The 21507-nt window shown below is 44.5% G+C and overlaps 1 protein-coding gene across 1 annotated transcript in view; it reads left to right on the top strand.

Annotated features, from left to right (window-relative positions):
• Ubr5 (ubiquitin protein ligase E3 component n-recognin 5) overlaps positions 1–21507 on the top strand; it is an 87940-nt gene that overhangs the window by 24039 nt on the left and 42394 nt on the right. Inside the window, exons 10-22 of the mRNA XM_013512704.1 lie at positions 3891–4007; positions 4091–4201; positions 5019–5173; positions 5975–6092; positions 8645–8829; positions 11880–11989; positions 12686–12798; positions 13992–14135; positions 14223–14334; positions 14494–14648; positions 14888–15085; positions 16548–16758; positions 17792–17918. Of these exons, the coding sequence (XP_013368158.1) occupies positions 3891–4007; positions 4091–4201; positions 5019–5173; positions 5975–6092; positions 8645–8829; positions 11880–11989; positions 12686–12798; positions 13992–14135; positions 14223–14334; positions 14494–14648; positions 14888–15085; positions 16548–16758; positions 17792–17918 (1856 nt within the window). The remainder of the gene's footprint in view (positions 1–3890; positions 4008–4090; positions 4202–5018; positions 5174–5974; positions 6093–8644; positions 8830–11879; positions 11990–12685; positions 12799–13991; positions 14136–14222; positions 14335–14493; positions 14649–14887; positions 15086–16547; positions 16759–17791; positions 17919–21507) is intronic.

The following is a 21507-nucleotide window of genomic DNA, read 5'->3' as shown; positions in this document are numbered from 1 at the left end:
TGAGCGCATTACATCGCAACATTGCGTGTGTATTTTTCTATCTGGAGATGAAGCACAGTGCCCTGAACTAGCAGGCAAGTGCACTACCACTGAGTTGCATCCCAGCTCTTTTAAAATCCCCTTCGCAGGCAGGGTCTCACTGAGTTGCCAGCGCCCTGCTTCTGTTCCGAGAAGGTGGGGCTGCAGGTGTTGCCACTCTGTCCAGCCGTAACCTCGTGACGTGAGCCTCACACACATGCGTTTTGTCACAGAAGCCCATAGATGAAAACCTGCGCACCACGCTCTGCCGGAAGCACACGGTCTGCATTTACTCAGGATGCACATTTCCTCACAGAGCTCTCCAAAGTCAGAGAGAAGAGCTTGCTCCTTGTTGTAATAAAGAAACCAGAATGATGAGGTTGCTGCTGTGAATTGGCACGTCTCCTGTGTGTAGTAGTGTTGGGGAGAGAGCACTGTTTCCCCATGCTGAGCGTCGTCAGGCGCCTGGCACGGGCTCTGTGCTGCAGCGCATGGAGCAGCCTGTAGCTGGAAGGAGGCGTCTCTGTTGGTCTTGCTGCTGCACCTGGCTTGGTTTCCGTGTCCACCGGGCAGGCAGTGAGACAGGACAGCTGGCTGCGGGTGGGAGTGGGTTTGTTCCTATTGACATTTGGAAGCTTCCACGAAACATCTGTCCCGTCAGCCAGGTATGTCACAGATGCTGTTGCTTCGTAAGAAGGTGATCTCCAGGAGAAGCAGCGAGGCGGGCAGAGAGAAGGAAAAGGGAAAGTGTGAGCAGACGTCCAGCAGGCAGGAGCTAGTGTTTCCTGGGAGGAAATGAAGCATTCACAAAAAGGGCGGTTTTTGGGGAGAAAGTTTTGGAAAAAAAAGACCAACTGTTTCAAAATATCAGTCTCGATGTCAGTATGCTCAGGAGTGCGTGCCTCGCCACAGCGTGGTTTCTGTCCCTCCAGTGGTCTCTTTCCCACAGGGAGCGGTTTCTAATTTAACGCTTGCATATCTTACAGTCAGCTCCAAACTTAGAGATTACGTTCAGCTTCAAATGGTTTGTTTATTTATTTATTTTTTAAAATGGAGCTACACATTGTGTATCTGTATGGAAACAGTGCCCAATCTACTCTTCCTGGTTGGTGCAAGCAGTCCCCGGCTTGCTCAGAGGCACCAGTTAGTATCTCCTGAAAACGATAAAAGTGCCGTTCTTCGGCTGTTACGAGCGAGTGAGCGAGCACTCAAATGTGCTGCCCTCTGGGTCTCTGGTTATCCAGTGTCTCCATGTGCGCAGGAGTGCAAGGGGTCAGCAGAAGCAGGCAGCCAGCGGCAGGTCCTGTACCTCTGGGCTAGAGGCCGTGCTTCCTCGGGGTTACCCTCCTTGCACGGCGTTAGCAGTTAGTGTGGAGTTGAGGTCAGTTTGTCCATTCAGGGGTGGCTTGGCGTGCTCCTGTTCCTTGCTGTGTGCCAGCAGGACTCCTTGGGGAGTGCCGCGTCACTGGAGGCAGCGTGTCCCGTCATCACCAGTGCTAAGCTGAAATTGTGGGTGGCAGCATGTAGAGGTCACAGCAGGAAAGGCCGATCCCACCTGTCAAGGGTTGGCAGAGGCTGTCATAGTCCAGGCCCCTGGCGCTGCACTGAGGTGATGTACGCATTGCCCACACAGCAGAGGCCGTCCAGGTAGTGGGTGGTGGGGTGTGTTGGCAGTGAGCAGTGAATGTGTGGAGTTGCTTCGGTGTGGTGAGAAGCTGGGAGGTCAGGGGGTGCAGGCAGTATGGCAAGGGGCCCTAGTTTCGCCGAGGAGGCCAGCGTCGCTCCGTGGAAAGGAGAAGGCAGCAGAGTCCCTGGAGAGGCGACGTGCAGAGTGTGGTGTGGCTTTGCTCTGTTAGTCTGTTTCTAAGGAAGTGAACACTGTTGGCATTGTGGGAGAAGCTTGCCAGTGACAGGTCTGAGGCTGTAGTTTCCTTTGGTCCTGCGGACTGTTTCTGTCCCCTTTGGAATGCTGTGTGCTAGAATAATGGTGTGGGAGAAAGACAGGGATAGGAAAGCCTCGAGTAGCTGGACTGAAGCTACGATACCTGTCGTTTTCCCACAAAGTGGAGCTAGAAGTGTGGCATGCTGTTGGAGAGGGGTTATGCGGCTCTCAGCCAGGCAGGGGCAGCGGAGACGGGAGGGGAAGCAGGCTGAGTGCTCCGGTGGCTCTGGGTCAGGAGGTTGGCACGTTGAGTGGGTGGTGCTGCAAAGGATGGAGTCTCTGAGGCTGAGGACAGAGCAGGGCCTGTGCTAGGGAGGGTGGGTGTTGTGAGGGAGATGGAGAAATTAATCATGAAGGTGGAGGACAGAGCAGTGACCTGTGACTAGGAGCTAATGGAGAGAAGATGGGTTGTGAAGCATCTGGAACTGTGACTGCCACTGGCAGAAAAGGCTAGTGCGGCGAGACGTGTCCCAGGTGAGCTTCCCGGTACTGGTACTGGGAGGAGGCCGAAGCAGGGCTCACTTGGATGGCTGTTGGGACAGAGAAGGTGGTGTGTGTGACTCTGTTTAAATAAGGGAGGAGGTGTGACTTTCTGAGGTGGGAGACCTCGGATCTGAACTGCAGGAGATAAAAATCTACTTCGATTGACTGAGGCTTCCTTGGCACTGGGCTCTGTGCTGTGCACTGTGTATATTAATCACCTGCTCTCATGTGAGTATTACGATTCCTCTTCTAGATGTGGGCCAGTGCGTGCAGAAAAATAATGTAATTTGTACTATTTCCCCATATGTGTGGGACCCAGGTTTTGGGCTCAACTTAGTCTGATCCTGCTACCTTTTATTTGAACCAAGAGGTCGAGAAGAGAAAAGGAAGTAGAAAGGGTGAGATTTGATGCAGAATTGCAGATGTGATCTCTTTCCCCCAAGTGAAAACAAGGCTGAATGGTATTGGTAAAATGAACATTAAAACGAGCATTTTTCTGTACGAGTCTGAGGCATAGCTGGTTGTTGTTGTATTGTAGATCTTGGTAGACTTTACAAAGGCTTTAGTTGAGCACTGGAATCTTATCTCACCAAATAAGATAAATGGAATTGCGTAGTAGGGCAGAAAAACACCATTATTTTAGCCTGTGGCATTTCAGAAGGGAGAGAAATAGTGCATAGGACAAAAGGAAACTGTACAGCCTCAGATCTGTTACTGGCAGGTTTTGCTGAGAGATTTTTGAGGTACTTCATGACTTTGGTGATTGGGCTTGTTTTAAAAAGTTAGCATTTGTAGTAAATACTTACATTTTTTGCCTAAGATTTTATGATTTGTTTCTTAATTATTGCATAAACATTTACCTTAAGACGTGGACATCTGTTTCATCGACTTGGAGTCAGATACAATCCTGGGAAGGGGTCTTCTCTCCTGAGTGTGCGTCCCTCCTTCATCTCCCATTCCCACCCCGTCACCTGTCGGGCACTCTTGCTGAGCACCACCTGGCCAGCTATGTGTTGGTACAGAGTTGTGAGGGAGACATTGCCTGTGTGTGTGTGACAAAGGAGCGGGTGTGCTGCATCATGAAGTGCTGGCGTCTGCAGGCCAGCGGGAGACAAGGGGTGCTTGCGTAGACAGTGCAGCCACCCTTCGGTGGAAGAGGGAGCGAGCGAGCGAGCAGAGGAAAAATCACACACACAGAGAGCACCGCAAGGATAGCGCCTCAGGATGAGGTCCACAAGGAAGAAGACCAGCGAGAGTGGCTAGGGGAGATAGGAGAGGGACTGGGGGAGCCGGGCCAGAGGAGCTGTGGGCTGTGCTGGGGACGTGGGCAGCTGTGGCCACTGTGTCCACGTGTTAAACTAGATGTGATCCAGGGATTAAGGGCAGTGTCCAAGCCTGTGGGCGGAGAAGCCCTGGGTTGCTAGTGTTGTGTTATTTTTACTTTCAGGATGGAACAAAATTCATTTGCATTGGGGCTTTGTATTCTGAGCTGCTGGCTGTGAGCAGCAAAGGGGAGCTTTATCAGTGGAAGTGGAGCGAGTTGGAGCCCTACAGAAATGCCCAGGTACTATGATGTGTGGAGCTTTGCATTGAACAGCGCTACATATCCGCATACAGATAGTAATCATTTTTCTTATGCTTTCAAAGAATCCTTCATTACATCATCCAAGAGCAACATTTTTGGGGTTAACCAATGAAAAGATAGTCCTCCTGTCTGCAAATAGCATAAGAGCAACTGTAGCTACAGAAAATAACAAGGTAGGAGTCACTTTGCATTGTAAACATTTCATGCTTATATTCTTGATTTTCTTTCTCTTCTTGCCCTTTTCATCTTTCCATTTTCTATCCTTCTGTCTAACTAGGTCCATAAATACGGTGTTTTAAGCCTTAGGAGAATAATCCGTATCTTATTTTTGTGTTGGCTAGTTGATCACTATACTAATAATCCACCTTTAAAGTAGAGTTCTGCTGTAAGGAAAGAGGAAAATATTCTCAAAATTCAAAGGGGAAAGGAGGAAATTTTAAGAAAAGATAGATTGGAACAGTGTGGATGTTATACCTCAAGTGATCAGTTTGGCTTTGAAGTCACGAAATTCTATTAAACATTGTTGGAACAAATGTTTAAGATTAATGCCTTAAAGTTGGCTTCAAACACTGATTTCAATAGCTGCTATGTTGGTTTACATGGTGGAGGACGTACTTTATTTTCTAGTCTTATTAAGAATCTTTTCTGAAGTACTTAAGTGCTATAACAGTAAATACAATAACAGTATTTAGCTGCAGACATTTTAGAGCTCCAGTATGCACAATTACCCTGGGTTTTATTCACTTTTGTTTTGGGTACTGGAGATTGAACCCAGGCCATCTGCCACTGAGCTCCACCCCCAGCCCTCTTGATTTGAGACAGGGCACCACTGTATTGCCCTAAGTAGCTTTAAACTTGCGATCTTCCTGCCTCCCAGGTAGTTGAGGTTACAGGAGTTTCCCACCAGGCTTGGCCCTGCCCCTAATTTCAACTGCATTCCTTTTGGAAAAACTGCTTGTTTTCGTTTCCCCCTAATATTTTATCCTTTAGGTTGCTACGTGGGTGGATGAAACTTTAAGCTCTGTGGCTTCTAGATTGGAGCATGCTGCACAGGCGCATGCCGAACTCCAAGGAGAGCGAGTTGTCTCTCTGCATTGCTGTGCCCTTTACACTTGCGCCCAGCTGGAGAGCAGTTTATACTGGTGGTGAGTCTGGCACCAAGGGTATCTGGCGGGAGGGGCAGTCGGAAGATAGCGCTTTGCGGGGGGAGTGTCACCTTGGGGCCAGTTACACTTACTGAAAGAAAACGTTAAGCAGATAGATTCATAAAAGTGGTGGGCAATGTTAAATTTTATCCAAATAGAAAACTACCCACAACCCAGAGATCTCTGCTGCTAACATTTAGAGGTAATTGTGGTCTCTTCTTCCACCCTATAAATAAGTAAATATGTGTGTTGCTTTATATAATTAGAAGTATGGAGTGTGGCGTATAGGAGCTTTTTTCTTGTGGGGGGCAAATGTGATACTGGGGCTTGAACCCAGGGCCTCACATATGCTAGGCAAGTGCTCTGCCGCCGAGCTATATCTCCAGCCCTTATAGAGTATTTTTTTGGGGTTTTTATTTAATTGTATGAGTGTTTTCTTTCTTATAGCTTTACTGTTAGAAAGTGTCTCAGTTTGCTTTTTTGTAGTATTTTAAGGAAATATAATAAATTTATATTGGCAAAGAAATATATAGGGCAGTCTCCAATGATACGTAATTATCTGGAAGAAACATATCAACTGATATATTTTCTTCAAAACTTAATCCTAAAGGTTTAGTAACATCAGATCTAGTTATTAAATGTATAAACAAATTGCAGTTAAGAGTTTTTGGACATGTTAATAGTATTCTGAGCAAAAGTATCAGAGAAGAACTGCTTAACTGATAATATGTATAATTTCACATTTATTTAATGGTGTTTTTTTCTCGTTTGTCCTATTAATGTTTTTTTTTTTTTTTTCAGGGGTGTAGTCCCTTTTAGTCAAAGGAAAAAAATGCTAGAGAAAGCTAGAGCGAAAAATAAAAAGCCCAAATCCAGTGCTGGTATTTCCTCCATGCCGAACATCACCGTTGGTACCCAGGTAGGTGGTAGAGTTAAGTGGTCCCAGGGCCCATCTTTTCCTTCTGAGCCCCGCCCTCCCTGCGAGGAGCCCCTGTAGGCAGCTTCCCGGGTGTGTCACCCAGAGGACCAGGTCTCACCATGTATGTGTCACATCATTCCTGCTTCACACGGCAGCTGAGCAACATGGTATATACACTGTTTCAGTGTCGGTAGAGTTTCCAGTGACTGTTTCCTATATTTACCTGGTTTTAAAACTCACTTGGTACTTGTAAAATGTAAAGCCTGGAGCCACTACTGAAAATCGTTCAGTTCTTCCTGGTGGGAGGGCCAGCATCACTGTTGTGCCCGCCAGCCAGCCAGATGGAGGGATGGATAGCCAGCTGTGGAATGTCGCACCCCTCTGTGGGGATACTGTCAGTGGGGGCAGGAGACCTCCTCGTGTAGTACTGTTTCCATATGGGTGGCCCAGAAGGTGATTTTCTCATCCCAGGGGTTCTGGAGGTGTGTCCCACATCCTCTGCTGGGTCTCTGGCCCTCAGGGAAAGCACAGAGCCATTGTGCTGTCTGAATGACCCGAGGAAGAGGGTGACACATCACAGTAGGTGGGTGGAGACACTGGCTGGTTTAAATCTGACATTAGGAGACTTACAAAATTAATAAATAATACCACTTTCTTACTAATATTTTTGAAAATGTAGCTGTTTTTCATAAGAATTGTTGGTATTCCTATGGGGTTTCATTACTATCAGTATTTTTTAAATTCTCAGTTTTAATTACTAATACATTTAATTTACTGACTACTTAAACTAAATATGACCCACATAAACAAAAGGTTTTTGTAGTACTCTCTAATATTTAGTAGTAAAAAAGGTCCTGACATCAGAAGAATTTGGGAACTGTTACACTTTTATTTATTTATTTTTGCCTTTTTGAGACAAGGTCTTACTATGCAGTTCAGGCTGGCGTTGTGTTCACCTTGTTGCCCAGACTGGTCTTGAACTTGCACTGATCCTCCTGCCTGCCTCAGCCTCTCGAGTGCTGAGATTATAGGCATGTGCCACCATACCTGGCTACACTTTCAGTTTTTAGAGTCTGATGGAGGTTTATCTTCAGAGTAAAAACCTAATGTTTATATTTATTATAGCAAGTGCTATGCTGAATGCTTAGGAACTTTTATAATCTTTAAAATTCAGACAGTGTTTTTTTTTTTAACCACCAAAGCATACTAGCCCCTATATTCTTTATCTTGTGTTTTAAAAAGACATAGTTTCAGCTAGGCATTGTGGTAAGTGCCTGTAATTCCAGCACTTGGGAGGCTGAGGCAGGAGGATTGCTGTGCGTTGGAGGCCAGCCTGGGCTTCATAGTGAGTTCAAGGCCAGCTTGAGCTACACTGAGACCTTGTCTCCAAAAAACAAAAACAAGAGCAAAAACAAGAACAAACCCAGAAGGGACTGGGATATAATCTCAGTGTGATGATACATCCCTGGGTTCAATCCTCAGCACACAGTCAGTATCCGTAAATAACGTCTATTACAACATGCCCAGTTGCTTTTTCAATAAAATCTTCTCACTGGGCCTCTGTTAGGCTTTAACCCTTCACCAGTCTGATCTGACACTTTGTGAGTGAAGCTTCCTTCTGAGTCAGAGCTGAGCTGGAGACCTGTCTTCCCTACAAAGCTAGGAACTAGCTATTCGTTCATGCCACAGAATTTCATGGACACATAACTGTCCTTTGATAGAACTGCAACCCTAAGCCATTTCTTCCACAATCTTGTAATGAAAGCCACCAAAAACATTGTCTTCATATATGTCACTAGTCAAGTAGAGCATGGGTTAATGGGTTAATGGGGGACTCAACCGAAGGTCATTCAGACTGACCCATTGGAGACATCAGAAGAGATCTGCAGAGATAAGGCATGTATTGAAGGTGGAGCTGTTGGTGGTATATTTTATGACCACTGGCTTTGAGAGTGTAGCCTGAGGTTACTTCCTGACAGGGAGAATTATATAGGTTATCAACTCCTGACACTAGTGTCTTAACTAGTATTTTTTAATTTAAAGGAAAAGTGACAGTGTCCACTGACACTTCTGGCTAGTAGAAAACCCCGTCTTCCAGGGCAAATGAACACGCATAGAGATGAAGTCATAAAGTCTATGTAGCATCATGAATTAAGGAAGAAAATAATTTCAAATTAAAGGAAACAGACAAAAATGTGTAATTTTTTTTTTCTTCGCAGTTTGCTTTTTTAATGAAACCCTTTTTAGTTTCTTTACGGCTGTTTCCGTTTAGTCTTTTTGGCAGGGTAGTTATTTTCTGCATGGATTTTTAAAACCAGTACTAAGTACTTAGCAAACGCACTGAAATTACTCTTGTTGTTCAGTTTTAGGAATAAATTTTCTTAGTGAAGACCTTTAAGTTGACACATTGCTAGTGTTATTGATTGTGTGAAGTTGTATTAGCAAACCTGGGAAGCAGTACTTTCATGTGTTGCATTTTCATACATTTGAAATAACTGTTCTACTTTGATTTAAAGTTAGATCTCGTGATGGTGGTTTCTTCTGTTTGCTAGGTCTGCTTAAGAAATAACCCTCTTTACCATGCTGGTGCAGTGGCGTTTTCGGTTAGCGCTGGCATTCCGAAAGTGGGCGTCCTGATGGAGTCAGTGTGGAATATGAATGACAGCTGCAGATTCCAACTCAGGTCTCCTGAGAGCCTGAAAAGTATGGAAAAGGCTGGCAAAACAACGGAAGCCAAGTGAGTGCCGCCTGTGCTCTCTGTGTGTATGTGTGGGGGCATCCGGGGCGACGTGGGTACGTACGAAGACATGGAAAGCAAGACATGCTGCACTTCGCTGTTTGCCACTTGATTAATACTTGGATAATGCGGGGTGGTGATGGTTCTTGTGGGCTTTTGGCTATACTGGGTGCTGAACCCAGGACCTTGCACATGCTGAGAAGGTGCTCTGCCACTGAGCTACACTACCAGTTCCCATCCCATCTTCTCTCTCCTTTCCTCCCCTCCCCTCCCTTTCAGTTTTATTTTGAGGCGGGGTCTCATTGAGTTGTGTAGGCTGGCCTTGCATCTGAGACCCTCTTGCCTCCTCTTCGCAGGCAGCTGGAATTACAGTGTGTGCCCTATGCCAGACAGCATGTAGTTGCTTGCGATGGTGGCCAGGATGGCAGCATAGGGTTGTTCTCATTTCTGATGTCCTTTCTTTGGTTGTTGTGTTGTGTTCTTTACAGGTGCTGGTTGCAGTATCAGTATGTCCAGCCCTCATGTTACCCTGACTTTATCCTCCTCTCCCATTTTTGGAATGTAATTTCTTTTCCTTTCTTCCTTCCCTGTTCTTCTCTCCTCTCCCCTCTTCCCTCTCCCCTCTCCCCTCTCCCCTCGCCCCTCTCTCCCTCTGACACAGGGTTTCACTATGCAGTTCAGGCAGGGCTTGAACTCACTTTGTAACCCAGGTTGGCCTTCAACTTAAAGTGTTCCTCTTGTGTCAGCCTCCTACTGTAATATAATTTCAATCAAACATTTCACCTGTATCTTGATAATAGGAAGGGTCTTACAGGTTCATGTGTTAGAAAGAAAGTTTTACAGTTATTTAATTAATTAATTTTTATTACACTGTTGATTGAACCCAGGGCCCTCACACTGAGCTGCGTCCCTGGCCTTCCTACCCCCTTTTTCGTTTTAATTTTAAGACAGGCTTTTGCTGTGTTGCTTAGTCTGAGCACAAACTTGTGATCCTCCAGCTTCAACCTCACAGAGAGCTGGGATTACAGGCGTGCTCTACCATACCAATTTAGAAAAAGTCTGCAGAGGATTTGTAAACTTTTTGGGGGTTGGTGAGATACATGAACAGAAACAGCACTGAATTTTATATTGTCTCACTCTCTGGGGCCGGCCTGATGTTTGGAGCTAGGTACAAAGATCTCAACTCTATATGCATGTTTTAAAAATTACTTGTCTCTAAAAATATGTGTATTGTAACTTCATGGTTTGGTACATGAACTAAAAACTTAAAGTTTTAAAATAATTTTATAAATATACGTAACCAGTATAACATGAAGGTGGTTATATTACATTCTAAAAATAGGATTTTAAACATTTTGGTTTGGGATCATACAAACTCAGAAATTCAGAAACATAAGGATTAAAAATATAAAAATAGCGGGGCGTGGTGGCACACGCCTGTAATCCCAGCACTTGGGAGGCTGAGGCAGGAGGACCATCATGAGTTTGAGGCCAGCCTGGGCTAGAAAGTGAGTTCAAGGCCAGCTTAAACTGCATAGCGAGACCCTGTCACAAAATGACCCCGCCCCCCCCAAAATACATATATATATGTAATCTTTTAACAAGCCAGAGGTGTTCTACTGTATTACACTTTCTGCCTAATTATGGTTTTTTGTTTTGGTATACTGTTGACACTATGCTAAACCCCCATGTCATATCTATCTTTTAAAAAAAGATGAATAGGCTCTTCTAATGTCCTTGAGTTTTGCTCTTAAAATAAAAGGAACAAAATACCTTTTCATTGTTTGATGAACTTTATAAAGAACATTCGATTTTTTTTTTTTGATGCACTGGAGATTAAACCCAGGGAAAACTGTACTATATCCTTTTTATTTTATTTTCTGATGTGGTCTTTCCAAAGCTCCTAGACCGACGTAGACTTTGCAGTCTGCATGCTTCTATAGTCTCTGGAGTATCAAATGTGTAACACCACACATGGCCATTGAAATGTTTTGATGTGCGAAGGCATTAATTATAAACGAAGCAAATACAGTGTGCTGTTTAACTCTGTGACCAAGCTTTCACACTCTTTCTTGAATTTAGCCTGCTGTGGGGTATGTGTACAAAAGTTAAATGAATGTTAAGGGCACAGTCATTTTTATACCAGTTCCTGAAAGGCCTGCCTTGGGGGTGCTGGATATCAGTCCTACTGGGTTCTTCTGACGTCACTGCGTCTGTGGAAGAGCTGGCAGCATTGCCCGGTGCACGCAGAGCTCTCACTGTGATGCTGTGAGCATGGGTCCGGCCTGCTTTTGGGGGAAAAGGTGGGGGAATTCTGGTGAAGGTGACAGGCAAGAGAGTTGAGAGGGCTGCACAGTATCCTGACGGAGTAATGAGTAGCAGGTGGCTTCTGTGACTAAACATTGGTTCCTGCCTTTTAGCAGATAAACGCTGTCTTGAATCTGTAGGATCCTGTGTTGTTGCTGTAGCTAAGTTGAGCATCAAGAAACTAGTACAGTGAAGAGGAGTAGTTTATTAACACTGTCACCAGGGGGTTAAGAATGGAATTTTGCACACCACCGAGAATAGTTCTCTGTCACACCTAGGAGTCCATGATGGACTGGGCATTTTCTCTTTGGCCCTTGCTGCCGTTCCAGTCAGATGGCTGAGTGTTCCTGCCAGTGTTCACAGGGGCAGTGTGGAACCCGCCTGCTCGAGAGGCTAAGGCTGAAGCTGTGTTGGTGAATGAAGTGCAGCTGTTGCTCTTTCTAGATCAAGCGTGTTTGAGTCCTTGTCCCCAGTTCCTCACACCCTGCACGGCAGTTTCCTTGTCCTCTTCCGAGGTGGTGGTTGGAAGTGCACACCGTGGCATGCAGAAGGCCCTGGGCGCGGCCCGTGGTCCTGTGGAGCAAGAGTGCAGCGTGCGCCTTTCACTCCGTTCTGCCTTCAGATCATGTTGTTTCATGAGAGTTGTTAGTATTTGATTCCTGTATGAGTTTAATACATTACTGGAAAAGCTTCTGTTACTTAATTTTCCCAGTTATGAGGCGAATCTTACTTCTTACCCTTAGGCCTGAGAGCAAACAGGAGCCTGTGAAGACAGAGATGGGCCCCCCTCCGTCACCGGCGTCCACCTGTAGCGACGCGTCCTCCATCGCTAGCAGTGCATCCGTGCCATACAGTGAGTTTCCCGCGGGGCTTGCATGTGGGCCCGAGTTAGCTCCTACCATTGTTTAAATATATTTTTTCATATAAGTTGTGTGTTCTCTAGCTTATTTTATTTTTGGATAGCTTTAAATGGAAAGATAGTGTTGACCATTTGTTTTGTTTTTGAGAATTACAGTTTTCAAAGATACATAAAGTTCACTGCAGTACTAGAAGGAAATAGCTGCTGCTAGCTGGAGTGTGTGCCCTCCTCTGTTGCGGTGCTTATGACTGTGTGAGCTTGTTATGGGTGGTCATAGCATTGCCTAGGGTTTGTAGAATTCATATATTTTGACTTAATGCTGCACCATGAATGTAAAGAATTTTTAGGAGCTTCTTAAATATTAGACTTTAATCGTTATGTGATGGCTTTAAAAATAGCCCAGTAGATCTTCCTTTTTAAATGTTGATAAGGGAGCCCTCATTTTGAAACCCTCATTTTGAAATACAGTTTTTGGATTCTTTACACTTGTTCGTAGTCGTGCTAGTGTAGTTAGACATTAATAGTTATAGTTCTTGTAACTATAACTGTGAATAGCCCTTGAAGTTTCCACGTAGAAAGCTCAGCTGTGTATCCCTTTCAAAACAGCCAGTTTTTCATATATGTAGATGTAGTCTATGAAGTCTCTTTTACATTTTCTTTTTGGTACTTACCATTTTGTTCTCGTCTAAGAACGACGTCGGTCAACACCTGCCCCGAAGGAAGAGGAGAAGGTGAACGAAGAGCAGTGGTCTCTTCGTGAAGTCGTGTTTGTGGAGGACGTTAAGAACGTTCCTGTGGGCAAGGTTTGTGGGCAGCCCCTGGGGAGCCGTTCCCGAGGGGGCTTGCTGGCGAGTGTCTGGGAGCCCTTCCGCTGGCGGCCCTCTCGTCCCCTAGCGCCCTTGTGTTGCTGCGCACATGGGCCTGTGCTGCTTTTTCTCTTCATTTTTGGAGTGATTTTAGGTTACAGAAAAGTTGCACAGATACATTACTTTTTGATGCAGTTCATTCTGTGGAGCTATTAGTGAGAATGGAATGATTGGTGATGCTGAAAAATTGTTCCTTAAAATTGAAAGATTTTCTTCTTCTCCTGAGTCACTTCACCTAGTGAGAGGGTTTTCTCTTGAAGAAGTCAGGTAAACAGAGCCACCATCTGGAGTTGCACGCTCTCCTCACAATTGCAGCTGCAGCGTGAGTGTCCCAACTGCTCTCTGGGTGTCTTCCTGGAGAGCCTGGCCTTTGGTGAGCCTTCCCAAGAGCCTTTGCGTCACAGAGTTTAGGTGGGGGTAGTTTCTTAGGAGGTGCTCACTCACTCTGGCTCAGAAGGGGTCACTGTGTGGTTCTAAGTCGTTTGCCTGTCTTTCTACATTGCCTACTTGGTCCCTGGACTGATTATGGTATCTGCTAATTGGGTGTGTCTGTTTACATTTAAGTTAAATAACATTAAAGTGAGCTCAGTCACATTAATTCCACTTCAGTCACTCGGTAGTTGCATAGGGTTGCTGGACAGTGCTGAGAGAAAACATTGCCGTCTTCAAGAAAGTTCTGTCAGGTAGTGCTGCTTTAAACAAAGAGGGGAGCGGGCATAGTGGCACATACCTGTCCTCCCAGCACTTGGGAGGCTGAAGCAGGAGGATCACCTTGAGTTTGAGGCCAGCTTGGGTTACATAGTGAGACCCTGTCTCAAAACAAATAAATAAAAATAAACAAGGAAGATGAGACAGTTTCATGGATTATACTTCCTTTTCTTCAGTCAATTGCTAAACATCCACAGGCTGTCATTGCTGTCTGTGTGGGTCAGTTTCTTGAGGCTTGGGTGTGGACATTAACAGCACAGCTTTGTACTTCTGTTCAGGTTAGTTGTATCAGTTGGTAATCATTGAAGCAATGCCTTCGAAAGGAATGCAGTGCCTTCAGTGCCGAATTGGTTCTGTGAGTACAGTTACGAATGAATTTCACTGAGTTATGTAAACACTCAGTGTTCCTGCCTGTGCTTCAGGTGCTCAAAGTGGATGGGGCCTATGTTGCGGTCAAGTTTCCAGGGACATCCAGCAACAGCAGCTGTCAGAGCAGCTCTGGCCCCGACGTGGATCCATCTTCGCTCCTGCAGGACTGCAGGCTGCTGAGAATTGACGAGCTGCAGGTGGGCGGAGAGGTGGCGGCAGGTGGTGCTGGGCACTCCCTGGGTGTTTGTAGGGTTTGAGCGCAGAATTTTCTTTGTGTTGTTCAGGTTGTCAAAACTGGTGGAACCCCGAAAGTTCCAGACTGTTTTCAAAGGACGCCTAAAAAGCTTTGTATCCCCGAAAAAACAGAAATATTAGCGGTGAATGTAGACTCCAAAGGTAAAGATACTCTGAGTCTTTTGAGTCAGCATGCCGTGTCCTGTGGATGCTCTGGTGGCTTGGGGCCTGGGTTGTTGCTGTCAGCTGCAGGAATTGAGTCCTTACTAGCGATCCTTTAAGCTGTGTGACTGCACCTCTTCCCGTTTGTCTGCTCTGCAGGTGTGCACGCTGTTTTGAAGACTGGAAACTGGGTGCGCTACTGTATCTTTGATCTTGCGACAGGAAAAGCTGAACAGGAAAATAATTTTCCTACCAGCAGTATCGCTTTCCTTGGTCAGGATGAGAGGAACGTGGCCATTTTCACTGCTGGACAGGTGCGAGGCCCCATCCTGACTTCAGATATAGCCTGGCAGTACCAGCAGTTTGCAGAGCTGGGGATTCTTGTCTCTGGTGTGCTTGTTACTAGTAAAGTATTGAAGAATTTAAAACAGCGTGTTTCACTGGGGGATTTTTTAAATTTGATGATTATTGCTAGCATCGTTTGAAAATAAATATACCTAGTAAAATGATTTTTTTGACTGGGAGCCAGTTTCTTACTTCCCCTGTCTTTCAGGAATCTCCTATCATTCTTCGAGATGGAAATGGTACCATCTACCCCATGGCCAAGGACTGCATGGGAGGAATCAGGGACCCTGACTGGCTTGATCTCCCACCGATCAGTAGTCTTGGGATGGGTGTACATTCTCTAGTAAATCTTCCTGCTAATTCAACCATCAAAAAGAAAGCTGCTATTATCATCATGGCTGTTGAGGTAATTTGACTTCGGTGACTACATGGCACTTTGATTCAGAAGGCCCTGTCCCAGTCTAAAGAACAATCTTGAAAACCTTGGCTTCCCGCTGTAGCCCAGTCCCTGGGCACGACAGAGATGAGGGCACTGCTGATTGTGCTGGGGCTGGGTGTGAGAGAGGCACAGTCTTGGGGAGGCACAGCAGGAGGTTGAACCCAGGAGACGTTCTGTCTGGGCACACCTTGGGATGTCCGGATAAGGGTATGGGTGGGCGGTGTCTCCAGGGCTCCAGTTGCAGTCTTTGGGACCCTCCCTGAGAGGTGCCCAGAAGGGAGGGATCACAGTGTCAGTGGCAACTGAGAGGCACAGCCTCCGATTTGGATGTGGGGAGAGTGGAATAAATAAATGGGATAATGGAAGAAGATGAGCTCCTGTTTTGAATGGGTGTGGTTGATCTTAGATGTGTTTGTGGCAGCAGTGTCACTGGAAGCTGATGGTGCTCTTGTTGATGAGTTTGACTTAGAACAGTGGTGGCAAACGCCTGGCATGTGTGCTACAGCTGGCTGTTTATCACTAAGAGCTCTAAAAGGTTCGCCACCACTGACTTAGACTTTGAAAGGACCCCATGTGTGCTGAGAGTACTAAGGACAGAGGTAAAGGAGGGAGACAAGTTAGGAGGCACAAGAGCCCTGGTGCCTGGGCTCGGGCCCCAAGCACGGACGGAAAGTGACTTGACTTCAGGTACACTAGATGTATTGTCATTAAGTTGGTGACATTTGCTGATAGCCACATGTCGGGGTCACAGTGGGAGAAAAGAGGGTGAAAGGTTTTGGAAGCTTGAGGCTGCTACTGAGATGAAGCCTGTACTGGGCAGAGAGTCCGGAGCTGGAAGGCACGGAGGTGTTGGTCTTAGGTGCGCAGAATTGAGGACAGCAGGACAAGCTGCTGAGCACAAGGCCATGGCAAATGGAGGATGGGGACTCAGGGATGCCTTGGAGAGCCATGTGTGGGATTGTCATTTAGGGGGGTTCTGAGCGAGAGCACCAGGGTTATGGAGAAGAGAAAGGTCCCAGCATCTCAGTGTCAGGGTGGTGAAGGGCAGTCAGCAGAAGGCGCAGCAGTGCCACCTGGGTGCGGTAGGCACCGGTGAGGGGAGGGGCGGGGGCGGTGAGTGAGTGAGGGGTGTACTGTGCCCTGCTTGCTGAGCTGGATCCTGCCTGGCCTGTGTTTGAGGTGGGGATGAAACAGGAGAAACAGGAGGCGAGGAGCAGGGCTGTGCTCCTGTGTGTGAATGTGGCTCACTGCCGTCGCTGGCTGAGCAGTTGGTGGCTAAGTCCAAGCATCCATCCCGTGCCATCTGTTATTGTACCCACTATGGCATCTTCTGCACACGGCCTGTCACTCACTTGTACAGGCATTTGCTTCCATGAGCCCTGTGCTGGGTCCGTGTCATTGAGCTTTCCCTCAATTTGTCTGAGCACAGAAACAAACCCTGATGCAGCACATCCTGCGCTGTGACTACGAGGCCTGTCGCCAGTACCTCATGAATCTTGAGCAGGCGGTGGTTTTGGAGCAGAACCTGCAGGTGCTACAGACGTTCATCAGCCACCGCTGTGACGGGAACCGGAATATTTTGCACGCTTGCGTATCTGTTTGCTTTCCAACCAGCAATAAGGAAACTAAAGAAGAAGAGGGTAAGAGCAGGAGCTAGGAGAGGGGGTTTAAAGAACCTTAGGGAATTTAAAAGTACAATGACTGTTAAAGAAAAGTAAATCTCTGTAAGGAATTGTGTGTGAGTGTTCACTTGGGCTTTTGTAAGGTTTTGGAAGTTTTGACTTTTCATGTGACTGCCCTCTTGTTAGGATGGGTGTGTAATGTGAGCGTGTGAACATGTTCTTCAGTGGGGCTGGGGATTTAGCTCAGCAGCACAGCGCCTGCCTGGCAAGCATGAGGTCATGAGTTCGATTCCTGGTACCGGAAAAAAACCAAAAAAGAAAAAAAGAAATGTTCATCAGTGTGTTTTTATTGTCTTTAATTCTTTCTGTGTGATAACATAAGCTGGCTTCATAACAGTAAGTGAACTTTACAATGACAAGTGATCTTTGTTACCATGGGAATTATTTTGCACATTAAGGCAAATTGTATTGAAGTAAATTTCATTCCACATTAATTTAGGGAATTGTTAGGTGTTTCAGAAAGTTTTTTTTTCTGCCATGAATTTTTTAGTTGACAAAACTGAATGAAACTAGAAACCTAAAATGTACCTGTGTAAATCACCATGTTTTTCTGTGTTTTGAATTCTGCTGATTATATTCTGGTAGCTACTTGTTTTAATAATGGTTTACAATTTGTTGAACTTTGTATCATTGTCTTGGATTACACTAGAGAATTATATATAGAAGTATCGTGTAAGTTTGGACTGAGGTTATCAGTAGTATGTTTTTCTTTGGTTGTGAAAGCTAGGCTTCAATCTATTTAAAAATGATCTTATTTTTTACCATTGGGGTAGAGAAGAAGGCAAAAGAAAGTAATAAATTGTGTGTTATGTAAAGGTCATAGTTCAATCTGTGATGTGCTGTTTGCTGTAAAGAAGAAAAATTAAGCCATTGGCTATCTCATGTAGATTAGCACTGATAGGCATGGCCATTTGTGTGTAGTGGCCTGTGCATACTTAATATTAGTTACTTTTAAACTTTAAATTTCTCTGTTTTTTCCTTCATGTTTCAGAAGCAGAACGCTCTGAAAGAAATACATTTGCAGAAAGGCTTTCTGCTGTTGAGGCCATTGCAAATGCGATATCAGTTGTCTCAAGCAATGGCCCAGGTAATCGGGCTGGATCCTCAAGTAGTCGAAGGTAATGTGATTTTTACAAGGAAAGTTTAATTGGATGAAAAAAATCCAGAAAGCAGTGTATCTGTTACCTATTATACGCATGAACTGGTGGGCCCTTTTTTGTTGTCGTTTTGATTCCTGCCAGTAACACCCTGGGAAAAATATCTGATAACTAAGTAGACTGTAAGTGTAGAATAATAGACTCCCTGACAGTGTTTGAGATTATTTAAATAAATAGTTCAAACTTGATTCTTTGTTTTCTGAAGTTGTCATTATTCCTGGGAAGTTATTTTCTTTAAGTGGAGAGCAAGTAATACAATGCAGGAATTGAAAGAACCTCAATCTTTAATTTTCATATTGCCTGTTTAGGTCAGTTTTTCAGAGGTCTTACCATATGGGAAGAAGTGAAAGATGGATGTGTTGTGAATGTTCAGTGTTTAAATTTTCAGGTTTTCTGAGTTATGGGATGGACAAGTCTTTTAACATGTTAAAATTTGCAAGATGTTTGACTAGGTGATGCATATAAAGAACTCAGAATATAGTTTTCTTTTGTAGGAAAGAACTAGAAAAGTCAAAATTTTTGGTTACTTACACGTCATTAATGGAAGCACTGCTCAACATGTGGTAACGTGATAAGTTGTAAAATCTACTTCAAACTGCGTATCCGCGGTTCCATACTCATATTTCTCTGGAAAAAAAATGGTTATTAAATTGGCACCAACAAGATTACCAAGTTGATAGCTTCCCAGTTCAAAAACATCCAGAGGTGAAATTGATCAAAAACTATTTGTGGGTGATCAAATTGTAATTTAAAACAGTAGAAAAACATGGCATAGACTATACAAAGTGGAAATTATCACCAGGACTAGGACTACACTAGGCAGAGTGTTTGGTCTAAAATGGAAAGCAATTTAAATTCTTCATGACGAAATTAGTGTCTGAATTATTCCAGGTATTTCATTTCCTCAGGGAAATCACAGGTGCAAATCCAGTTGGACTCTGATATGCTTGGTCCAATGCCATTTCTGCCAGCATTTTTCATATAAGGATTATTTTGAAGGCAAAGACTAAAAGGAGCTTCAAGAGTGGGTGATGCATTGCTCACAGAAATAATTTGCAGAGTAAGCTCCTTTGAGGCATTTGCCGAAGATTTCACTGCAGTGCTCTTAACAGTTCAAGCTCAGGGCTGCCGCTGAGCAGCTGGAAGCGCAGGAAGCTTCTGTCCACGCCGGGCAGTAGGAAGTCCACAGACTGCTTCACTGGAGTGAACCCTCCTCCAGCCTGCAATGGATCTCTAGGCGATGCCCCTGATGAGTGCAGGCTGGGATTCCTGAGCGGTAAGCTCAGAGCTGACGCGGTGGCACTATTGAATGGAGTACTGTTAAATGCCCGCGCACGATGATTTGACTCACACGTTGTTATGTGACTCGATAGCTCCTGAGTCCAGGGCAGATTTAGTGGCAAGCATGGTTGGTGCATCTGATTACAGGTGTTTGTGCTCTAGAGATTGTTAATCTGGAAGACACATGACCTTCGCTTTTTTGTCACAGTGTTATATTTGAACATGACTGGATTCTAAGGCTTCTGTAGCATGGATATAACGTGCTTACAAAGAGGAAATTACATCATCCTTGACTTCTTCCATATTGTCAGCACACACGATGACTGCAGGCAAGCCAATACGAAGAAAGTCAAAACTCTGAATCTTAGCAGCCAAGGTGGTATCTCCTCAGTATTGCCCTCAGCCACTGGGGATCCAGGTGAATCTTCATGAATTGTGTACAACATCTTGAAGAATAATTTTCTTTTTTTGTTTTTTGTTTTTTATTTTTTAAGAATATATGAGGAGCTGGGCATTGTACTTTAAAATGTTCCCAAGACCTAATGAAGAAAAAGAGGTTAAGGACAATTTAAAAAATGACAAGGAATGACCCCCTCATTTAAAATTGACTTGACTACATGACAACAACAGAGTTGGGAGTTTTCGAGTTCAAGATGAGACTGTGATCTCAATTATCTGCAGTTACTCTTAAGTTAGAGGCTGGAGACTAGCCCTTCTGTTGTGCTTGGCTTGTGCCGTATTGCCTCTCCTTCCTGTAATTCAAATGCCTTTGCATGAGCATTGAACGGAGAAGTGGATAGCTCTAGTTGGGCCCTCCTCGCTGTTTCTTAGCTCCCCATTCTGACCCTGTGGGCACTCTGGCTGTGGCCCTGGGGCAAGCAGTCTTCTCAAGCTGCCCGTTTATTTTTAGGTTAGTGGCAGTGCCTCTCAAGTACTGCTGATTTTTTTCCCCTCTGTGCTTTGAGTGCAACATTTTAGGGTCCCACACATCTGAGTCGAGCAGCATAGTACAGACACTCACTTGGTGTGTGCTGTCACTGGTAAGGAGCCTGCCTTTTTCTTTGGGTGACAACTTTGGGCAGGGAGGTGACCTTGACTGAATCAATCACTGGATCCTGCTCCTTCCTGTATTAGAAAATCTCTTACAAAAGTTCTAAATTGGGAAAAAGGTAATATTGATACAATAAAAGAATGTTCTATATGGATTTTAGTAGTGAATTTATAATAGCTAATATATTGAAACATGAAAATTTATCTTGCAGGATCTTCCAGAGTGCTTCTATTTCAAAAAGTACATCATAAATAAGACTTACAAAGTAGATTTGTTAGCTGGGTATGGTGATTCACTCTTACAATCCCAGCACATGGGAGGCTGAGGCAGGAGGATTGATGCTAGTTTGAGGTCAGCCTGGACTACATAGTGAGTCCAGCCTGAGCTATAGAGCAACTCCCCCACCCCCCTGAAAAAAAAACAAAACAACAAGAACAACAAAAACAAAGCAGATGTGTTTTTGAAAGTAGCCTCTAAACAAAATTTTTGTGAATGTTTATTTTTAAAAATTTTCTTTCTAAAATTGAAAATGTGTTGATAATAGAAAAACACATTTAACCTCAGATTAGATAATTATTAAAATGTAAAGGTCAAGCATTAGCAAAAAAAAATCTTTTGAAGTTACTAATTTTAGGTGCATTATGCTTAAGTAGTGAGGTGCTGAGTCTTTTACATCAGAAATGTCATACGCTTGGGTTAAGTCTGCCCTGAGAACAAGGGCCCTTATGTGTTACCTCACCCTTAAAGTTGGGATTTCGACTCTTTGATCTAGTTAGAGTAAAACTGTGGCCAAGGGAGGGGATTTGTGTTCTTTCTTAATTGCTGTTAGTTCTACATACATTAATTTTGTAGCCTTTGCAAGTTTTTATCCGTAGGTAAATTCCAGGCTTTTACATGGGGAGAAACCAATTCCCTGATAAGGTCTCTGTGTGTGTGTGTGTGTGTGTGTGTGTGTGTGTGCGCGCGCGCGCGCGCGTGCGCGCGCGTGACAGAGAGAGAGATGATGATTTCCTTTTCTTTTTAGTGATATGAATATTTATACAGGGTTTTTTTATAGCAGGAGAAAAAAATCCAGCCTAGGTGTTAATCTAACAACATATTTTACAGGCTCTAATTTCATTTCATTAATTTCTTTTGGATGCAAGTTGTACTGTTAAAATTTTTTTGTATTAAAAAATCTAAATTGGTCTTTGTTTTTAAAATACTCATTGTGTGGAT

This window comes from Chinchilla lanigera, unplaced genomic scaffold (genome assembly GCF_000276665.1).
Source record: "Chinchilla lanigera isolate Chin_1 unplaced genomic scaffold, ChiLan1.0 scaffold00016, whole genome shotgun sequence".
Classification (NCBI taxonomy): domain Eukaryota; kingdom Metazoa; phylum Chordata; class Mammalia; order Rodentia; family Chinchillidae; genus Chinchilla; species Chinchilla lanigera.
This window is presented reverse-complemented; position numbering and strand designations above follow the sequence as displayed.